The sequence below is a fragment of the Dendrobates tinctorius genome, unplaced genomic scaffold, assembly GCF_039654945.1.
Source record: "Dendrobates tinctorius isolate UK_male_01 unplaced genomic scaffold, ASM3965494v1 ptg000069l, whole genome shotgun sequence".
NCBI lineage: Eukaryota > Metazoa > Chordata > Amphibia > Anura > Dendrobatidae > Dendrobates > Dendrobates tinctorius.
The window spans coordinates 32468887-32483473 of NW_027361737.1; the positions used below are offsets into that span (position 1 = coordinate 32468887).

The following is a 14587-nucleotide window of genomic DNA, read 5'->3' on the forward strand; positions in this document are numbered from 1 at the left end:
GGGGCTATGAGATGAGGAGCTGTGCGGGGGGGCTATGAGATGAGGGGCTGTGCGGGGGGGCTATGAGATGAGGAGCTGTGCGGGGGGGCTATGAGATGAGGAGCTGTGCGGGGGGCTATGAGATGAGGGGCTGTGCGGGGGGGCTATGAGATGAGGGGCTGTGTGGGGGCTATGAGATGAGGAGCTGTGCGGGGTGGCTATGAGATGAGGAGCTGTGCGGGGGGGGCTATGAGATGAGGAGCTGTGCGGGGGGGCTATGAGATGGAGCTGTGCGAAGGGTCATGAGATGAGGGGCTGTGCGGGGGGGCTATGAGATGAGGGGCTGTGCGGGGGGGCATGAGATGAGGAGCTGTGGGGGGGCTATGAGATGAGGAGCTGTGCGGGGGGGCTATGAGATGAGGAGCTGTGCGGGGGGGCTATGAGATGAGGAGCTGTGCGGGGGGGCTATGAGATGAGGAGCTGTGCGGGGGGGCTATGAGATGAGGGGCTGTGCGGGGGGGCTATGAGATGAGGAGCTGTGCGGGGGGGCTATGAGATGAGGGGCTGTGCGGGGGGGCTATGAGATGAGGAGCTGTGCGGGGGGCTATGAGATGAGGAGCTGTGCGGGGGGGCTATGAGATGAGGGGCTGTGCGGGGGGCTATGAGATGAGGGACTGTGCGGGGGCTATGAGATGAGGAGCTGTGCGGGGTGGCTATGAGATGAGGAGCTGTGCGGGGGGGGCTATGAGATGAGGAGCTGTGCGGGGGGCTATGAGATGGAGCTGTGCGAAGGGTTATGAGATGGAGCTGTGCGAAGGGTCATGAGATGAGGGGCTGTGCGGGGGGGCTATGAGATGAGGGGCTGTGCGGGGGGGGCATGAGATGAGGGGCTGTGCGGGGGGGCTATGAGATGAGGAGCTGTGCGGGGGGGCTATGAGATGAGGAGCTGTGCGAAGGGTCATGAGATAAGGGACTGTGTAGAGGTGTTATGAGATGAAGAGCTGTGTGGGGGGGCATGAGATGAGGGGCTGAGAAGGGAGGCTATGAGATGAGGGGGGCACTACATGAGGGGGTGTGTAAGGGTGGGTATTAGATGAGGGGCTGTGAAGGGGGCCATGAGATGAGGGGCTGTGTAAGGGTGGGTATTAGATGAGGGGCTGTGTAAGGGTGTGTATTAGATGAGGGGCTGTGCTTAGGGCCATGAGGCGCTGTTCGGGGTGGGGGGGACAGCAAATTGGGCTGTGAAGGGGACAGCAAAGTATAGGAGTGGCTAAATAGACGATACTATATACGGGGGCTGTGGAGGATATTATACTGGGGATGTGGTGAATATCACACTATGTGGGATGCTTTGGAGGTCATAATAAGTAAGGAGTGCTGTGGGGGGTTGTTGTGGATATAATACAATATGGGCGGCTATGGTGGCCATCATACTGTGCTGGAGGTCAGTGTGTGGAGTGGTTAGTTTCAAGAGGGTAGCATGGGTGATGAGGGCATAGTGTGAAGAGAAGGAGAAGAATGGATATTAAGAGGGGACAGTGTGAAATGGGGGCATAATATGGTGCGAGGTTAGCAGGGTAAGGGGGACAGTGTGGATGGGGATATAGAGAGTGCAATGGGAAATTATAGAGGGGACAGTCATGGTATAGGGCAGTGGTTCATAAGGGCTGACAGTGAGGCGTTTATACAATGGGAGGCTTATTTAGGGTACAGTATGGACAGATATTTTATGTAGAGGGCATTTTAATACTTTTAATACTTGTATTTTTAAGGGCACTGTTTGGGGATGTGCTGCAGAAGACCGGAGAAGAAGCAGGTCTGCAGAGACGAGCTGTGCATGTGAAAAGTCATCATGGCATCTAGACAAGATGGCGATGAAAAGAAAGACATGATTCTAGAGAAGATGTCCTCTATAAGGTACCTGGATGTAAATATTTATTTGTTATACTGACTACGTCTCATCAGTATTGTGGTTCCTGTACTGTCCGCAGTCAGATGATGGCTGGTAACAACTACTGCCAGTATCTCCTTGCCATTGTTAAGTACAAAGTGGGAGTTATTATTATTATTATTATTTATTGCTATAGCGCCATTTATTCCATGGCGCTTTACATGTGAGGAGCGGTATACATAAAAACAAGTACAATAATCTTAAACAATACAAGTCATAACTGGTACAGGAGGAGAGAGGACCCTGCCCGCGAGGGCTCACAATCTTCAAGGGATGGGTGATAATACAGTAGGCGAGGGTAGAGCTGGTTGTGCAGCGGTTTGGTCGATCGGTGGTTATCGGCGGTGATCGGTCGGAGTTTTGGTATTGTATGTACATGAGACAATTGTTTATGGGCTGACTTGACATTACGGTTGATCATTGTACGAAGCTTGGTTCTTGTATTCAAGTACTTGTGGTTCTGGTGATGTATTCATGTATTAACGGTGGTTCTGGGGCTGTATTACTTTACAGATGGTACTTCTGGCGACGTAGTCATGTACTGATGGCAGTTCTAGTGATGCACTCATGCACTACAGGTGGTTCTGGTGATGCAGTCATGTACTGATGGTGGGTCTGTTAATGTATTCATGTAGTTCTAGTGATGCATTAATGCACTAAAAGGTGGTTCTGGTGATATTACATGAATACACCACCAAAACCACCATCAGTTTTGTGCAAGCTGTATTTGTCCCATGACGGATGCAAAACCTATCAAACACATCCCTTTGTCTATACTAGATCTCTGTTTACTTTCCCTTAGGGAATCTGCCAAATGCTGGTCACCTTAATTGAAACTAAACAGCCCCATTATAGTTAAGCTACATTAGTTTCCATGACTATCCTTAGGTTTGCTATTAAAAATACAAGACACCAGGGATGAATATCGCTATTTTTCCTCTGTATAGTGTAAATGGTTCGCAAAAATATTATTTTACATCTAACTTCAAAATTGCTCCCTGTTAAGTCACATCCCTAAAGTGCACCATTTTTTTTTTTAATTACTTTTGCTAGCATTTTTTGATGGAAAAGGTAGCAATTCTAGTGGACGTGGTCATCAGAGCTCATTACCTAACCCAATAGTGGTGCAGGGGGGAGGTCCTTTTACTGGTCTTGTTACCTTAAGCTGGAGTCACACATAGCGACTTACCAGCGATCCGGACATCGATATCAACGTGTCAGGATCGCTGGCAAGTCGCTATGTGATCGCTGGTGAGCTGTCACACAGACAACTTCACCAGCGATCAGCACGCCAACGCCGAGGTGAGGAGCGAGCCCGGGAGCAGCGGACAAGTGTGCCTGCTGTTCCAGTCCTCCACCAGCAGAGGGCGCGCCTGCATCCTCGGCCTCAACTGGCGGCGTCCTGCTGCCTCCTGGTCTCCAGCGTGCGGCGGCAGCAGGTACACACTCTGCGGGCTCCTGGTCCCCAGCGTGAGGCAGCGGCACCTGGAACTCGCTGGTAACTAACGTACACATCGGGTATCCAAGGAACGCGCGTCCCTTGGATACCCGATGTGTACGTTAGTTACCAGCTGATCGCTGGTCTCCCGCCTGTCACACGCAGCGATGCGTGCTGGCCAGCGGGAGATCAGCGACGAAAAAAATGTCCAGAGGTTTCTTGCAGCGATCAGCGATACCGGCAGGGGGGCCGGTCGCTGATTGCTGTCACACACAGCGAGATCGCTGGTGAGATTGCTGTTGTGTCACAAAACTTGTGACTCAGCAACGATCTCGCTAGCGAGATCGCTATGTGTGACGGGGCCCCTAATCTCTAACCCATTCCTTTGCTTTGGTGGTGGAGCACCATTGGCTTAATTTGCCTATGGCACCAAAATACGTTTTCCCGGCCCTGTAGGCAACGGACACGGATTTATTAAGGGTTCCTTAGGAGTGCATACAGCGAAATTCTACTAGATAAAGGGGTATTCCTGTCTCATACATTTATGCTGTAAATGTAAGAGTAGATCGGGGTCCCACTTCTAGGACCTGCATCTATCTTCAGAGTACGGTCCTATCGCATGCTACGGTCAGTGAAAAGGTGGTTTGAATAGCCATAGAAATTACGGCTATGCCATAAATATACCAGAGGAGAATACCCCTTTAAGTGTGAGGAGTATGAGCCGCTGTCTAAATTATAATCAGCATTTTTTTTCTCATGCCTGGGGACAAACAGATTCAATTATTACTGTTCCCACAGCGGAAGTTACTCAGTTTTTTCAGGCGTCTCAGAGTAAATACACATTGGAAACATATGCTGCCAATTCTCCACACCAGACCTACAGTGGCAAAATCCGCACCAAATAGCGCAGGTTTTGCTCTGAATTTAATGCAGATTTCTTGCAGTGAAAATCTGCAGTTCTTCTCAGTTTAAACTGCCGGTGAGATTTCCTAAAATCACATCTGCAACGCTGGCACCATAATATGCAGCGGACTTTGTAGATGGATTTTCACTTCTGGGAACATGACCTTAACCCCTTCATGACCGGAGGCATTTTCGTTTTTGTGTTTTCGGCTTTTTCCTCCCCTTTTCCCAGAGCCATAACTTTTTAATTTTCAGTCAACATGTCCATGTGACGGCTTGTTTTTTGCGGGACGAGTTGTACTTTTGAACGACATCATTGATTGTAACATATCGTGTACTGGAAAACGGGAAAAAAATTCCAAGTGCTGTGAAAGCGCAAGAAAAGTGCAATCCCGCAGTTGTTTTTTTTTCATCTTTATCGTGTTCAGTAAATGCTAAAACTGGCATTATGATTCTCCAGGTCATTACAAGTTTATAGACACTAAACATGTCTAGGTTCTTTTTTATTTAAGGGGTGAAAAAAAATTAAAACGTTGGTAAAAAAAAAAAAAAAGACGCCATTTTCCAAGACCTGCAGCGTCTCCATTTTTCGTGATCTGGGGTTAGGTGAGGGCTTATTTTTTGCGCACTAAGCTGACGTTTTTATTGATACTATTTTGGTGTAGATACGATCTTCTGATTGCCTGTTATTGCATTCTATTGCAATGTAGAGGAGACAAAAAACCCAATTCTGACGTTTTGAATTTTTATCTCGTTACGAAGTTTAGCGATCGGGTTAACTCTTTTTTTTTTATTGATAGATCGGGCAATTCTGAACACGGCGATACCAAATATATGTATATTTGATTTTGCTTTATGGTTTTATTTTGAATGGGGCAAAAGGGGGGTGATTTGAACCTTTATATTTTTTAAAAAAAATTTTTTAATATTTTTAAAAACTTTTTTTTGTTTGTTTGTTTACTTTTTGCATGCTTCAATAGTCTCCATGGGAAACTAGAAGCTGCAGTTGTCCAATTGGCTCTACTACACACAGGCGATGATCATATCGCCTGTGTGTAGCAGAAATGCTCACTTGCAATGAGTACCGACCACCAGGCGGCGCTCATAGGAATCAGACTATGACAACCATAGAGGTCAGCTGGAGACCTCTGGTTGTCATGTCAACTCATCGGTAACCCACGATCATATGAAGGGGTCACCAATGGGCGGAATTTCCAGCTCGCTTTTGGTAAGTGGGAGTTAAATGCCACTGTCAAGAGATTGACAGCTACATTTAGCAGGTTAACAGTCGCAGGTGGATCGCGATTCCACCCGCGGCTGCTAGAAGCACATGTCAGCTGTTCAAAGCAGCTGATATGTGGCGGGAAAGATGTGGGTTCAGCGCCGGAGCCCACATCAAAGGGAGGGATTCCGACATAGGCGTGCTATTACGCCCAACGTCGGAAAGGGGTTAGAGAGGTACGTAATTTCAGGTTATTACTGTAATTTCTTACACATTATGAAAATAAGCAAGATTGCAATTAACTTTCTTTTTCTAGCTGTTATCACTCTCTTTCTGTGAGAGCTTTTATCTATCATAGTGTACAGCTGTTTTTTTCTTTCACAGTTGACAGTTGGAGAAAGCTGACTGGTATGTTAGGGGTTAACTCCTCTCTTGGAATGTAACCACTGTGCGGGCTCAACCAGGGTCTGGAGTGCTAACTCCAGGGAGGAGCTTTCCCTCCAAACTCTGGCCAAGCATACACAGTATTACATTAAAGGAAAGGGGTTAAGGCTAGTTTCACACTTCCGTTAGGAGGCGCAGTGCACGGCCGCCGTGCAGCTACGCCCCCTGCCGTGCCTCCTCCGGTCAGCTCCTCCTATGGGCGCAGGACGCTGCATGCGACCTGCGTACCCTATCGTTAGCATTGGGTACGCAGGCCGTGCGCTGGTATGATTTTGACGGCGCATGCGCCCTTTTGACGGTGCGCCGAGCGCACCAAAATGCAACACGGTGCATTTGGCGCATGCGCCGTCAAAATCATACCAGCACCAATGACTAAGTAGACTCAGAACAAACACTGACAGACCGTTAATGTGTAGTAGTAGAATGAAGCTGCTTAGCAGGACTGTCAGTCAGGGAGCGGCACTCGCCCCACCAAGTAGTCAAGAAGTAAGGAAAATGTAGAACTGCAAGCTGCTCAAGAGACAACTTGAGAAGGCTTTTAATCAAATTCACCTAAATATACCTTCCTTAAAGCAGGATATATCAAGAAGAAGCAGAGTAAGCACTCTGGTCCTTAAGGCATGACAGAGTTAACATTGATAGAACGATTGTGCACACAGGTGCAGGTTCCTAGTGGTCCCAGACCCCGAATTTCTAGAGTTTCGAGCATCTGGGGACCTGATCTATACATTCCTGCATGTGATCTCCCTCCCCCATGTCCTGACAGCTCCGTGGCACAGTTCTGTATTAAACCAAACCCAGAGCTGTGGATAACCAGCACCATCTCTCTCTCAGGCACAAAGAGAGATCACAAGCTCATTTCCATGAAACTTGTTTTAAGTGATTTCAAACATCTGACAGCACCCTGAAGGTAAAGGCGGGTGGGGGGGCGGACGGAGGAAATAGGCATTTATTAAAAACAAACGAGCACATTATGTACTGGGGGCTGAAGCTGGAGTCTCCTAATAGACCGCTAATAGACATGTCAACTATATATGCATGTACGTGTATGCAGAGGTGTGCTAAAGAAATGCTGCCCAAATACAGTACCACACTCACCGAGCACCATTAGATGCAAAACTTAAATATGCTAAAATACAAAATATAGCAAATTAAGACCATGATCAAAGAAGATCTATTTCCAGATTCCCTTTTGTTGTACTGACATTTGTTTCAATCTTTCATTATGGAATTTGCACTGAAAATACAGAAATAATCCACCATGTCTGCACATGGTTATACACGCTGAGAAAAAATATAAAAACGCAGCACTTGTTTTTGTTCCCATTTTTTATGAGCTGAATTCAAAGATCTAAGATTTTTTTCTATAAATATAAAAGGCCTTTTCCTCTGAAATACTGTTCACAAATTTGTCTAATTCTGTGTTAGGGTACGTGCACACGCTGCAGAATGCTCTGAGGATTAGGCCGCGCGGATTTTGTAAAATCCGCAGGTAAATCTGCAGGTCAAAAGACCTGCGGTTTTACCTGCGGATTAGCCTGCGGTTTTTCCCTGCGGTTTTTCATCTCCTCAATGGAGGAGATGGTAAACTGCAGCGGAATCCGCAGAAAGAATTGACATGTCAATTCTTTCTGCGGTTTTGAAACCGCAGCAAATCCGCACGGAAAATTCCGCAGCGTCTGCACAGCGTTTTTTTTTCCATAGGTTTGAATGGTACTGTACACCGCAGCAAAAACTGCTGCGGATCCGCAGCGGCCAAATCCGCTGCGGATCCGCAGCAGAATTCGCAGCGTGTGCACACACCCTTAGTGAGCTCTTCTCCTCTGCCGCGACAATCCATCCACCTGACAGGTGTGCCTTATCCAGATGCTGATTAGACATGATTATTGCACAGGTGGGCTTTAGGTAGGCCACAATAAAAGGCCACTCTAAAATGTGCAGATTAAGACTGCGTTCACACGTTCAGGTTTTTTTGCGTTTTCGCAGCGGTTTTTACCGTGCGATTTTGCGCCAAAAACGTGAAAAAACAGCATCCCATGCAATCCTATGGGATTTCGCAATGCTGTGCTAATGCTGTGGATTTTCCCGCGGCGGAATCGCATCGTGGAAAAATCCGCAGCCTGCTCATTAATTTGCGGAATCGCTGCAATTCCGCCCACATAGGAATGCATTGTTCTGCTTACTTTCCGCATGAGGCTGTGCCCACCATGCGAAAAGTAAGCAGAACATCTGTGGATGGTACCCACGGTCCGGAGGAGAGGAGACTGTCCTCTGGGCTCTGGGTTATATTAACTTTCCGACGTCCCGCGCAGCGTCCCCAGGCTTCAGCGATACACGCGGCAGGTCCCGTTCCCAGTGATGCATTGCGATGACCTTTGCTGACGTCGCGTCTCGCGATGCGAGACCGCGACGTCATCAAAGGTCATTGCCGCAATGCATTACTGGGAATGGGACCTGTCGGAGCATCGCGGAGGCCTGGGGACGCTGCGCGGGACGTCGGAAGTTGAATATAACCCAATTTTTTATTTTTTTATTATTTTTAACATTAGATCTTTTTACTACTGATGCTGCATAGGCAGCCTCAATAGTAAAAAGTTGGTCACACTTGTCAAACACTATGTTTGATGAGTGTGACCAACCTGTCAATCAGTTCTCCAAGCGATGCTACAGATCGCTTGGAAAACGCTAGCATTCTGCAAGCTAATTACGCTTGCAAATCGCTAGTTTTTCCGCGGGAAAATCGTGGGAATTTAAAATGCGATTTTCCCGCGGAATGGAAATCCGGAATTCTCGCGGTAACTTCCGCGGGAATTCCGCTACGTGTGAACTTAGCCTTACAGTATTGAGGGATTCCAGGGGGTTTAAAAAACCAGCAAGTATCTGGTGTGACCACCATTTGCCTCACGTAATGCAACATATCTCCTTCGATCCGAGTTGATTAGGTTGTTGGCTATGGCGGCCATGCAAGAAGTGGGATTTTTTCAGCTTCTAGGAATTGTGTACAGATCCTTGCAACATGGGGCCGTGTATTATCATGCTGCAAAATGAGGTGATGGTGGTTGACGAATGGCACAACAATGAGCCTCAGGATCTCATCACGGTATCTCTGTGCCTTCAAAATGGCATCATGTTCCTAGAAGCTGAAAACATCCAAATTCTTCCATGGCCAGCATACTTAGGCCTGTTTCACACTTCCGTTTTTGTGTCCGCCAAACGGATCCGTTTCCGTTTTTTTGACGGAAACTGATGCAAACGGATCCGTTTTTAAAAAAACGGATCCGTTTTTTTGACGGATCCGCGGTAACCGCTAATGGACGTCTATGGGACAAAAAAACGGATCCTGCAAAAAAATGGCAGATCCGTTTTTTTACGGAAACCAACGGATTTTGACGGATTTGAAAAAACGGAAGTGTGAAACAGGCCTTACCGGGCATGTCACCCATTGATCATATTCGGGATGCTCTGGATCTGAGTATGTAACAGCGTGTTCAAGTTCCTGCCAATATCCAGAAATTTCGCACAGCCATTGGAGAAGAGCGGGCCAACATTCCACAGACCACAATCAAGAACCTGATCAACTCTATACAAAGGAGATGTACTGCGTGAGACAAATGGTGGTCACAACACATGCAGATGGGTTTTCTGGCCTCCCTAGACCTCACCAACTAAAAAAACACATATTTTAGACAGGCCTTTTATTGTGGCCAGCCTATGCACTAATCATGTGTCTAATCAGCATCTGGATATGCCCCACGTGTCAAAAGGATGGATTATCTCAGCAAAGGAGAAGAGCTCACTAACACAGGTTTAGACAAAAGAAATATGCATTTAACACCACAATTTCATGCAATTTTGCAATGCGACACCCGTTACATGAAAAAAATGAGCATCGGATTAACAACATTGGAAAACTTTAAACTCCAAGGCTAGGTAGGGTCACATGACCATATTTTCTCTGATCCAAGAAAATTTGTCTGATTATGCTGTGATCAGAGAGTAATCATTTTCTCGGATGAGGCGAAGATGGGCACAAAACTGGACCGCACTCGGGTGAAATCTGTGGACGGTCCGATTTTTTTGATGAACTCGTTAACTTGCACTGCCGAACGCAATCTGGATGCAACTCCGGCATGCGGAGATTTATGGACATGTGCTCAGCCCCATAGCATAACATTGGTCCAAGTGCCATCCAATGTTTTGTCAGATCGCACATGGACAGAAAAGACAGTCATGTGCATGAGCTCTAACCGCTCATTTTATCACTGGGCTATAAATGGGGTTTGAGTGCTTTAAAGGAATGCATCCGATTTGATTCTGAAACACACCAAGGTTTTGGTTCCCCCCCCCCCCCCCAAGCGTGTTCCATCAACTTCCATATTCCATGAAGTCACCTAACAGCTCTGTTATATGGTCTTCAGGGACGCACACAATGCTTACTTCGGCTTTATATCTATGATATTGCCTATTACACAGAAAGAATACACTTCTAAGGGTTCAGCATCAGGCTCCACACCACTCAAGAGTTAATATTTTACAATAATCTATATGAAGGCTGGAACGCTGAACAGCAGATTATCTAGTGAGAAAACAACAGAGGCGGACAAGAAAAATCCAACCCATCTAATTGCTATACCCCAGGAGCAGACACCTAATTATGTGTGATGGTCTTGCTGCACCCGCTAAAAGCTCTGGGATCTGGAGACAAAAGTATAATATGGACTTGTATTCGCTTTCAATTCAATTAATAATAGAGAAAACAAAGATTGAGCAAAAATCCGAAACTGTAACGGAGGTTCAGAAGCAGCAGCACACATATGAAAAGCATAACATTTCTCATAAGGCCATGGTTACAAAACCTATTATGTCACCCTTATTATGGTTTCTAGATCAGACCACATGTCACTCATTGTGTGCGGAGTCCAGCCAGGTTTAGCGGTGAATTCCAGATTTGAGGAGAGATGGGATATAGGTTTGGGAGAGGATCATGCTGAGGCTTGGAAAGTCGAACGTTCTCTTCTTCATCTGCCAAAGTCAAGTCAAAGCTTGTCATTCAGGGCCGAGCCTGCAGATCTCAGGGAGATGATGGCGGGATATGTGCCAGAGTTATTCCACTAATCTGAGAACTGACTGGAGTTAGCCGGCTCACACGGTACATAGGGTTAGAACGCAGGGGGAACGGATCATCGGGAAGCATGCTCCGGCCGCACATACCTCCGGATCATTGACGATACCTCCATCTCATGCCTCACTGGATGTGACAATCCATTATACGCTCTGGAAGGTAAACACTGGATAGACCCGGGCAAAACTGGGACCATCCTGTCTGCTGTGGATAGGCAAATTTGATTTAAGCTGCCCTTCCACTTTAAAAAAAGTGATCTGACTGTGGGGAACCTAGCAGCGTTCAGTTTCCCCACTGTGCCAGCCCAGGGGAAATTATCGAAATGAATGAGCTCTCTATTCTAGATCTTTTAGAGAGAGAGAGATGATAATTGTTAAAAGGTTTGCCTGGATTTTATAAAAGTATCGGTATTTACAATAGCAACACTTATGTCCAATGGCTGATTTTTGTATTACAGGTCAGCCCCAGATTAAAGATCCTTAATGACATTCTTAAAATCACTTTTATTCTTAAAAGATTGACTTTTAAATGTAGATGCAGTAAACTCCGGATTCCCACTTCCCTTATGCCAGATTTGAAGGACTTCTATAAGATATGGCAAATTCTTTATTCGGCTCCTCAAACTGGACGACTGCTATAACCATTGCCTTAACTGAAAAAAATGAACTGGAGCATAAGTTGGCATGCAAGTAAAATAGAAGCATGTTCACACTGGCCATCAAGGATGCAAAACCTAAGACTGAAACAAAATGAGCATATACCCTGCTGTAGGTAAATAAATAAAAGCAATGGTGCATTTCAGTAACACAGGGTACCTAGTAAACAACGCAAAGAGAGTAAAAACCATCCAATCAGAGCCAAGATGTACCCAAAGTCGGGATGGTCCTAACCTCTAGTATTGAAAACGTACCGTATTTTTCGGACTATAAGACGCATCTAGTGTCAGCAGGAAGGCTCCGGCTGACACTGTGCTTGCTAGAGAGCAATGAATACTCACTGCTTTGCGTGAAGACAATCCCGGCGTGCAGAGCAGTGAGTATTCCAACAGCTGCCCTTTGGCATCGCAAGCATTAAGCAGCTGCTGGCATCGGAGCAGGACACTGCGAGGGAGCGCCGGGAAGTGTAAGAGTTTGTTTTTTTTAATGTTTTCTGATGGGGCCATGAATACCAGGATGGGGGTGGGGGCCAATCATACCAAGACACCAAAAAGAAATGAATAGTCATTGCCCTCCACGCCCATGGGCGTGAAATGCAGTGAATATTCATTTCTCTTTAGCAGTGGGAACAAGAGTTAGCCTCAGACGCCGGATCCTGCCTCTGTGACCCGATGCTCCGCTGAAACCGCTCCCCCACCTACCCACCACAGCCAGTACATCAGATCTATAAGACGCACCCCCCATTTTCCTCCACATATTTGGAGGAAAAAAGTGCCCCTTATAGTTGGAAAAATACGATATGTGTCAAAGTGGCGTCAATGTGAATATGGGCTGAGTGAGTTTTAATACTAGAGGGTAGGACCATCCCAAATTTGAGTACACTTTGACACTGGTGGAACGGCTTTTACGCTTTTTTTTTTAACCAAGTCCCATATGTTATTTATAAGCACTATTGCTTTTACGTATTTACTTACAGCAGGGTATATGTTCATTTTGTTTCAGTCTTGGGTTATAAGTGAACCATTGTCTGACTGGTTGTCTTTTTTTCTATGTAAAAGAACACCTAAAGCTGCTCTACTACGCAAGACCTTATGGAGTTGTGTTCCCACGATTATGCTTGCATTTTCAAAACTTTAAATTACTGTATTGTGGGAATTAAACACTAGAGAACACCACGACCACCTCCATACCGGTTAGATAATGGACTCGGAAAAGCTCTCAGTGCAATACAGAGAACTGTGCAGCTGTTAGTGGCTGCACAGTTCTCCCTCCCTCTGATCGATAGGACCAATACAGTGCAGCAAGGAAAGCTGAACACAATGTGCACATCACAATCAACTTACTGGAGAGAACGCTTCTGTAAATCATAGCCAGTGCGGTTCTGTTTCCTCCAGGGATGTTGTATGATGTGTGCAGAGCAGTGGGAGACGTCAAATGTGATGTGCACATCGTTTCATGACAGGATAGATTGCTGTAGCATAGTGAAGAGGGAGCATAAGAATTATGTCTCAGCAAACTGGAGGACTGCAAATCGGTGAGGGGTGGGGTGACAGCTGTAGACTCACAGGGTTAGTGAGTTGATTTGTAGAAATGCAATGTGCCAGTTATTAGGAATCTAGCAAAAAAAAAAGAAAAAAAAAGTATGCAAATCCGAGTGGAAGTGCACTGGCAGGACAATATACTTGGAACAACCCAGTGTATTGACACACAATTTTTATTGTGGTCCTTAAAAAAAAAAAATTAACTCCAGCAAAATGGATTCGGTGCATGCGCAGCAGCATCTGTCGGTAAACGATAGATGCTTCTGCGCATGCGCGGCCACACGGACAATCCCTTTAATTCTAGGGTATGACCCCACCCTGTCTACAAAGTAAGGGCAGTAGAGAGATGGAGGTGATGCCTAAAAGCGATTACCTTTTCCTATCAAGACACCGATCTTGGAATCTAGCTTATCAGCAGGGTTGCAGCTCCTGGTCACCAGCTTCAGGACAGGCAGGAAGGGTCGTACATCACAGAGCCGCCGACTCTCATCTTCCAGTTCCTCGTGGACCGCCGTCTGGTTGACGCATTGGAACCTATAGGATTCAATTTCCAGGAGCAGATGGAAGAGGGGGTACGTTTCTGCATCCTTCCACACAAGCTATGGACAGAACACAGTGTCAATATTGAGGTGCAGAGAAAGGGTTATACCATGGTTGAATGGGTGTCGGGGAAAGAACGAGAGGCCTTATTACTACCCTACATAAGCTTCTGCTAGCTGCATACCTACATAAGCTCCCAATGTGGGAGCGATACTGGAGGATCAGCGAGACTCCATATTAGGCTTAACAACTTTTTCCCTTTCCAAGGCTCAAAAGTTGTCACAATTAAATTCTATTTACAGAAAATACAAAACTCCAAAATGTCTACATCAGATTGGAGTAGGGCAAAATTCTAACTGCCCGAGATGTACTTTACCTAATTGGCCACCTCATGCATATGATATGGGAATGCAGTAATATTGGATCGTTCTAGAATGATGTTCTAGGTATAATTAACAGAATTTACAGAGTAGTAATAAACCCAGAGCTGAAAATATGTATTATTGGAGTCATAGCAGATCTCCCGGAGGAGGATCTGGTGGCAATTGGTATGGCCAGACTATTGCTTCTCACTGGATACAACCTACTCCACCATCCAAGGGTGAATTTATTAATACAGTGAATGGGTTTATACGGTTAAAATTTATAAAAAAAAGAAATGTAATTAAAAAATGTGCTAACATTTGGGGTCCTTGTATCGACACCCTTGGTTTACCGTCGAGAATCCTACTGATGGAGAATATTTTTGCATCTATACACTAAAATGACTTTCCCGTTCCAGGCTTGTAGTA

General features: G+C 46.0%; 1 protein-coding gene across 1 annotated transcript in view; it reads right to left on the reverse strand.

The window, feature by feature from the left end:
- The window catches only part of PIK3CB (phosphatidylinositol-4,5-bisphosphate 3-kinase catalytic subunit beta), a 222917-nt gene that overhangs the window by 76339 nt on the left and 131991 nt on the right, over positions 1–14587 (reverse strand). The window contains exon 4 of the mRNA XM_073581310.1: positions 13630–13855. Coding sequence (XP_073437411.1) covers positions 13630–13855 — 226 coding nt within the window. The remainder of the gene's footprint in view (positions 1–13629; positions 13856–14587) is intronic.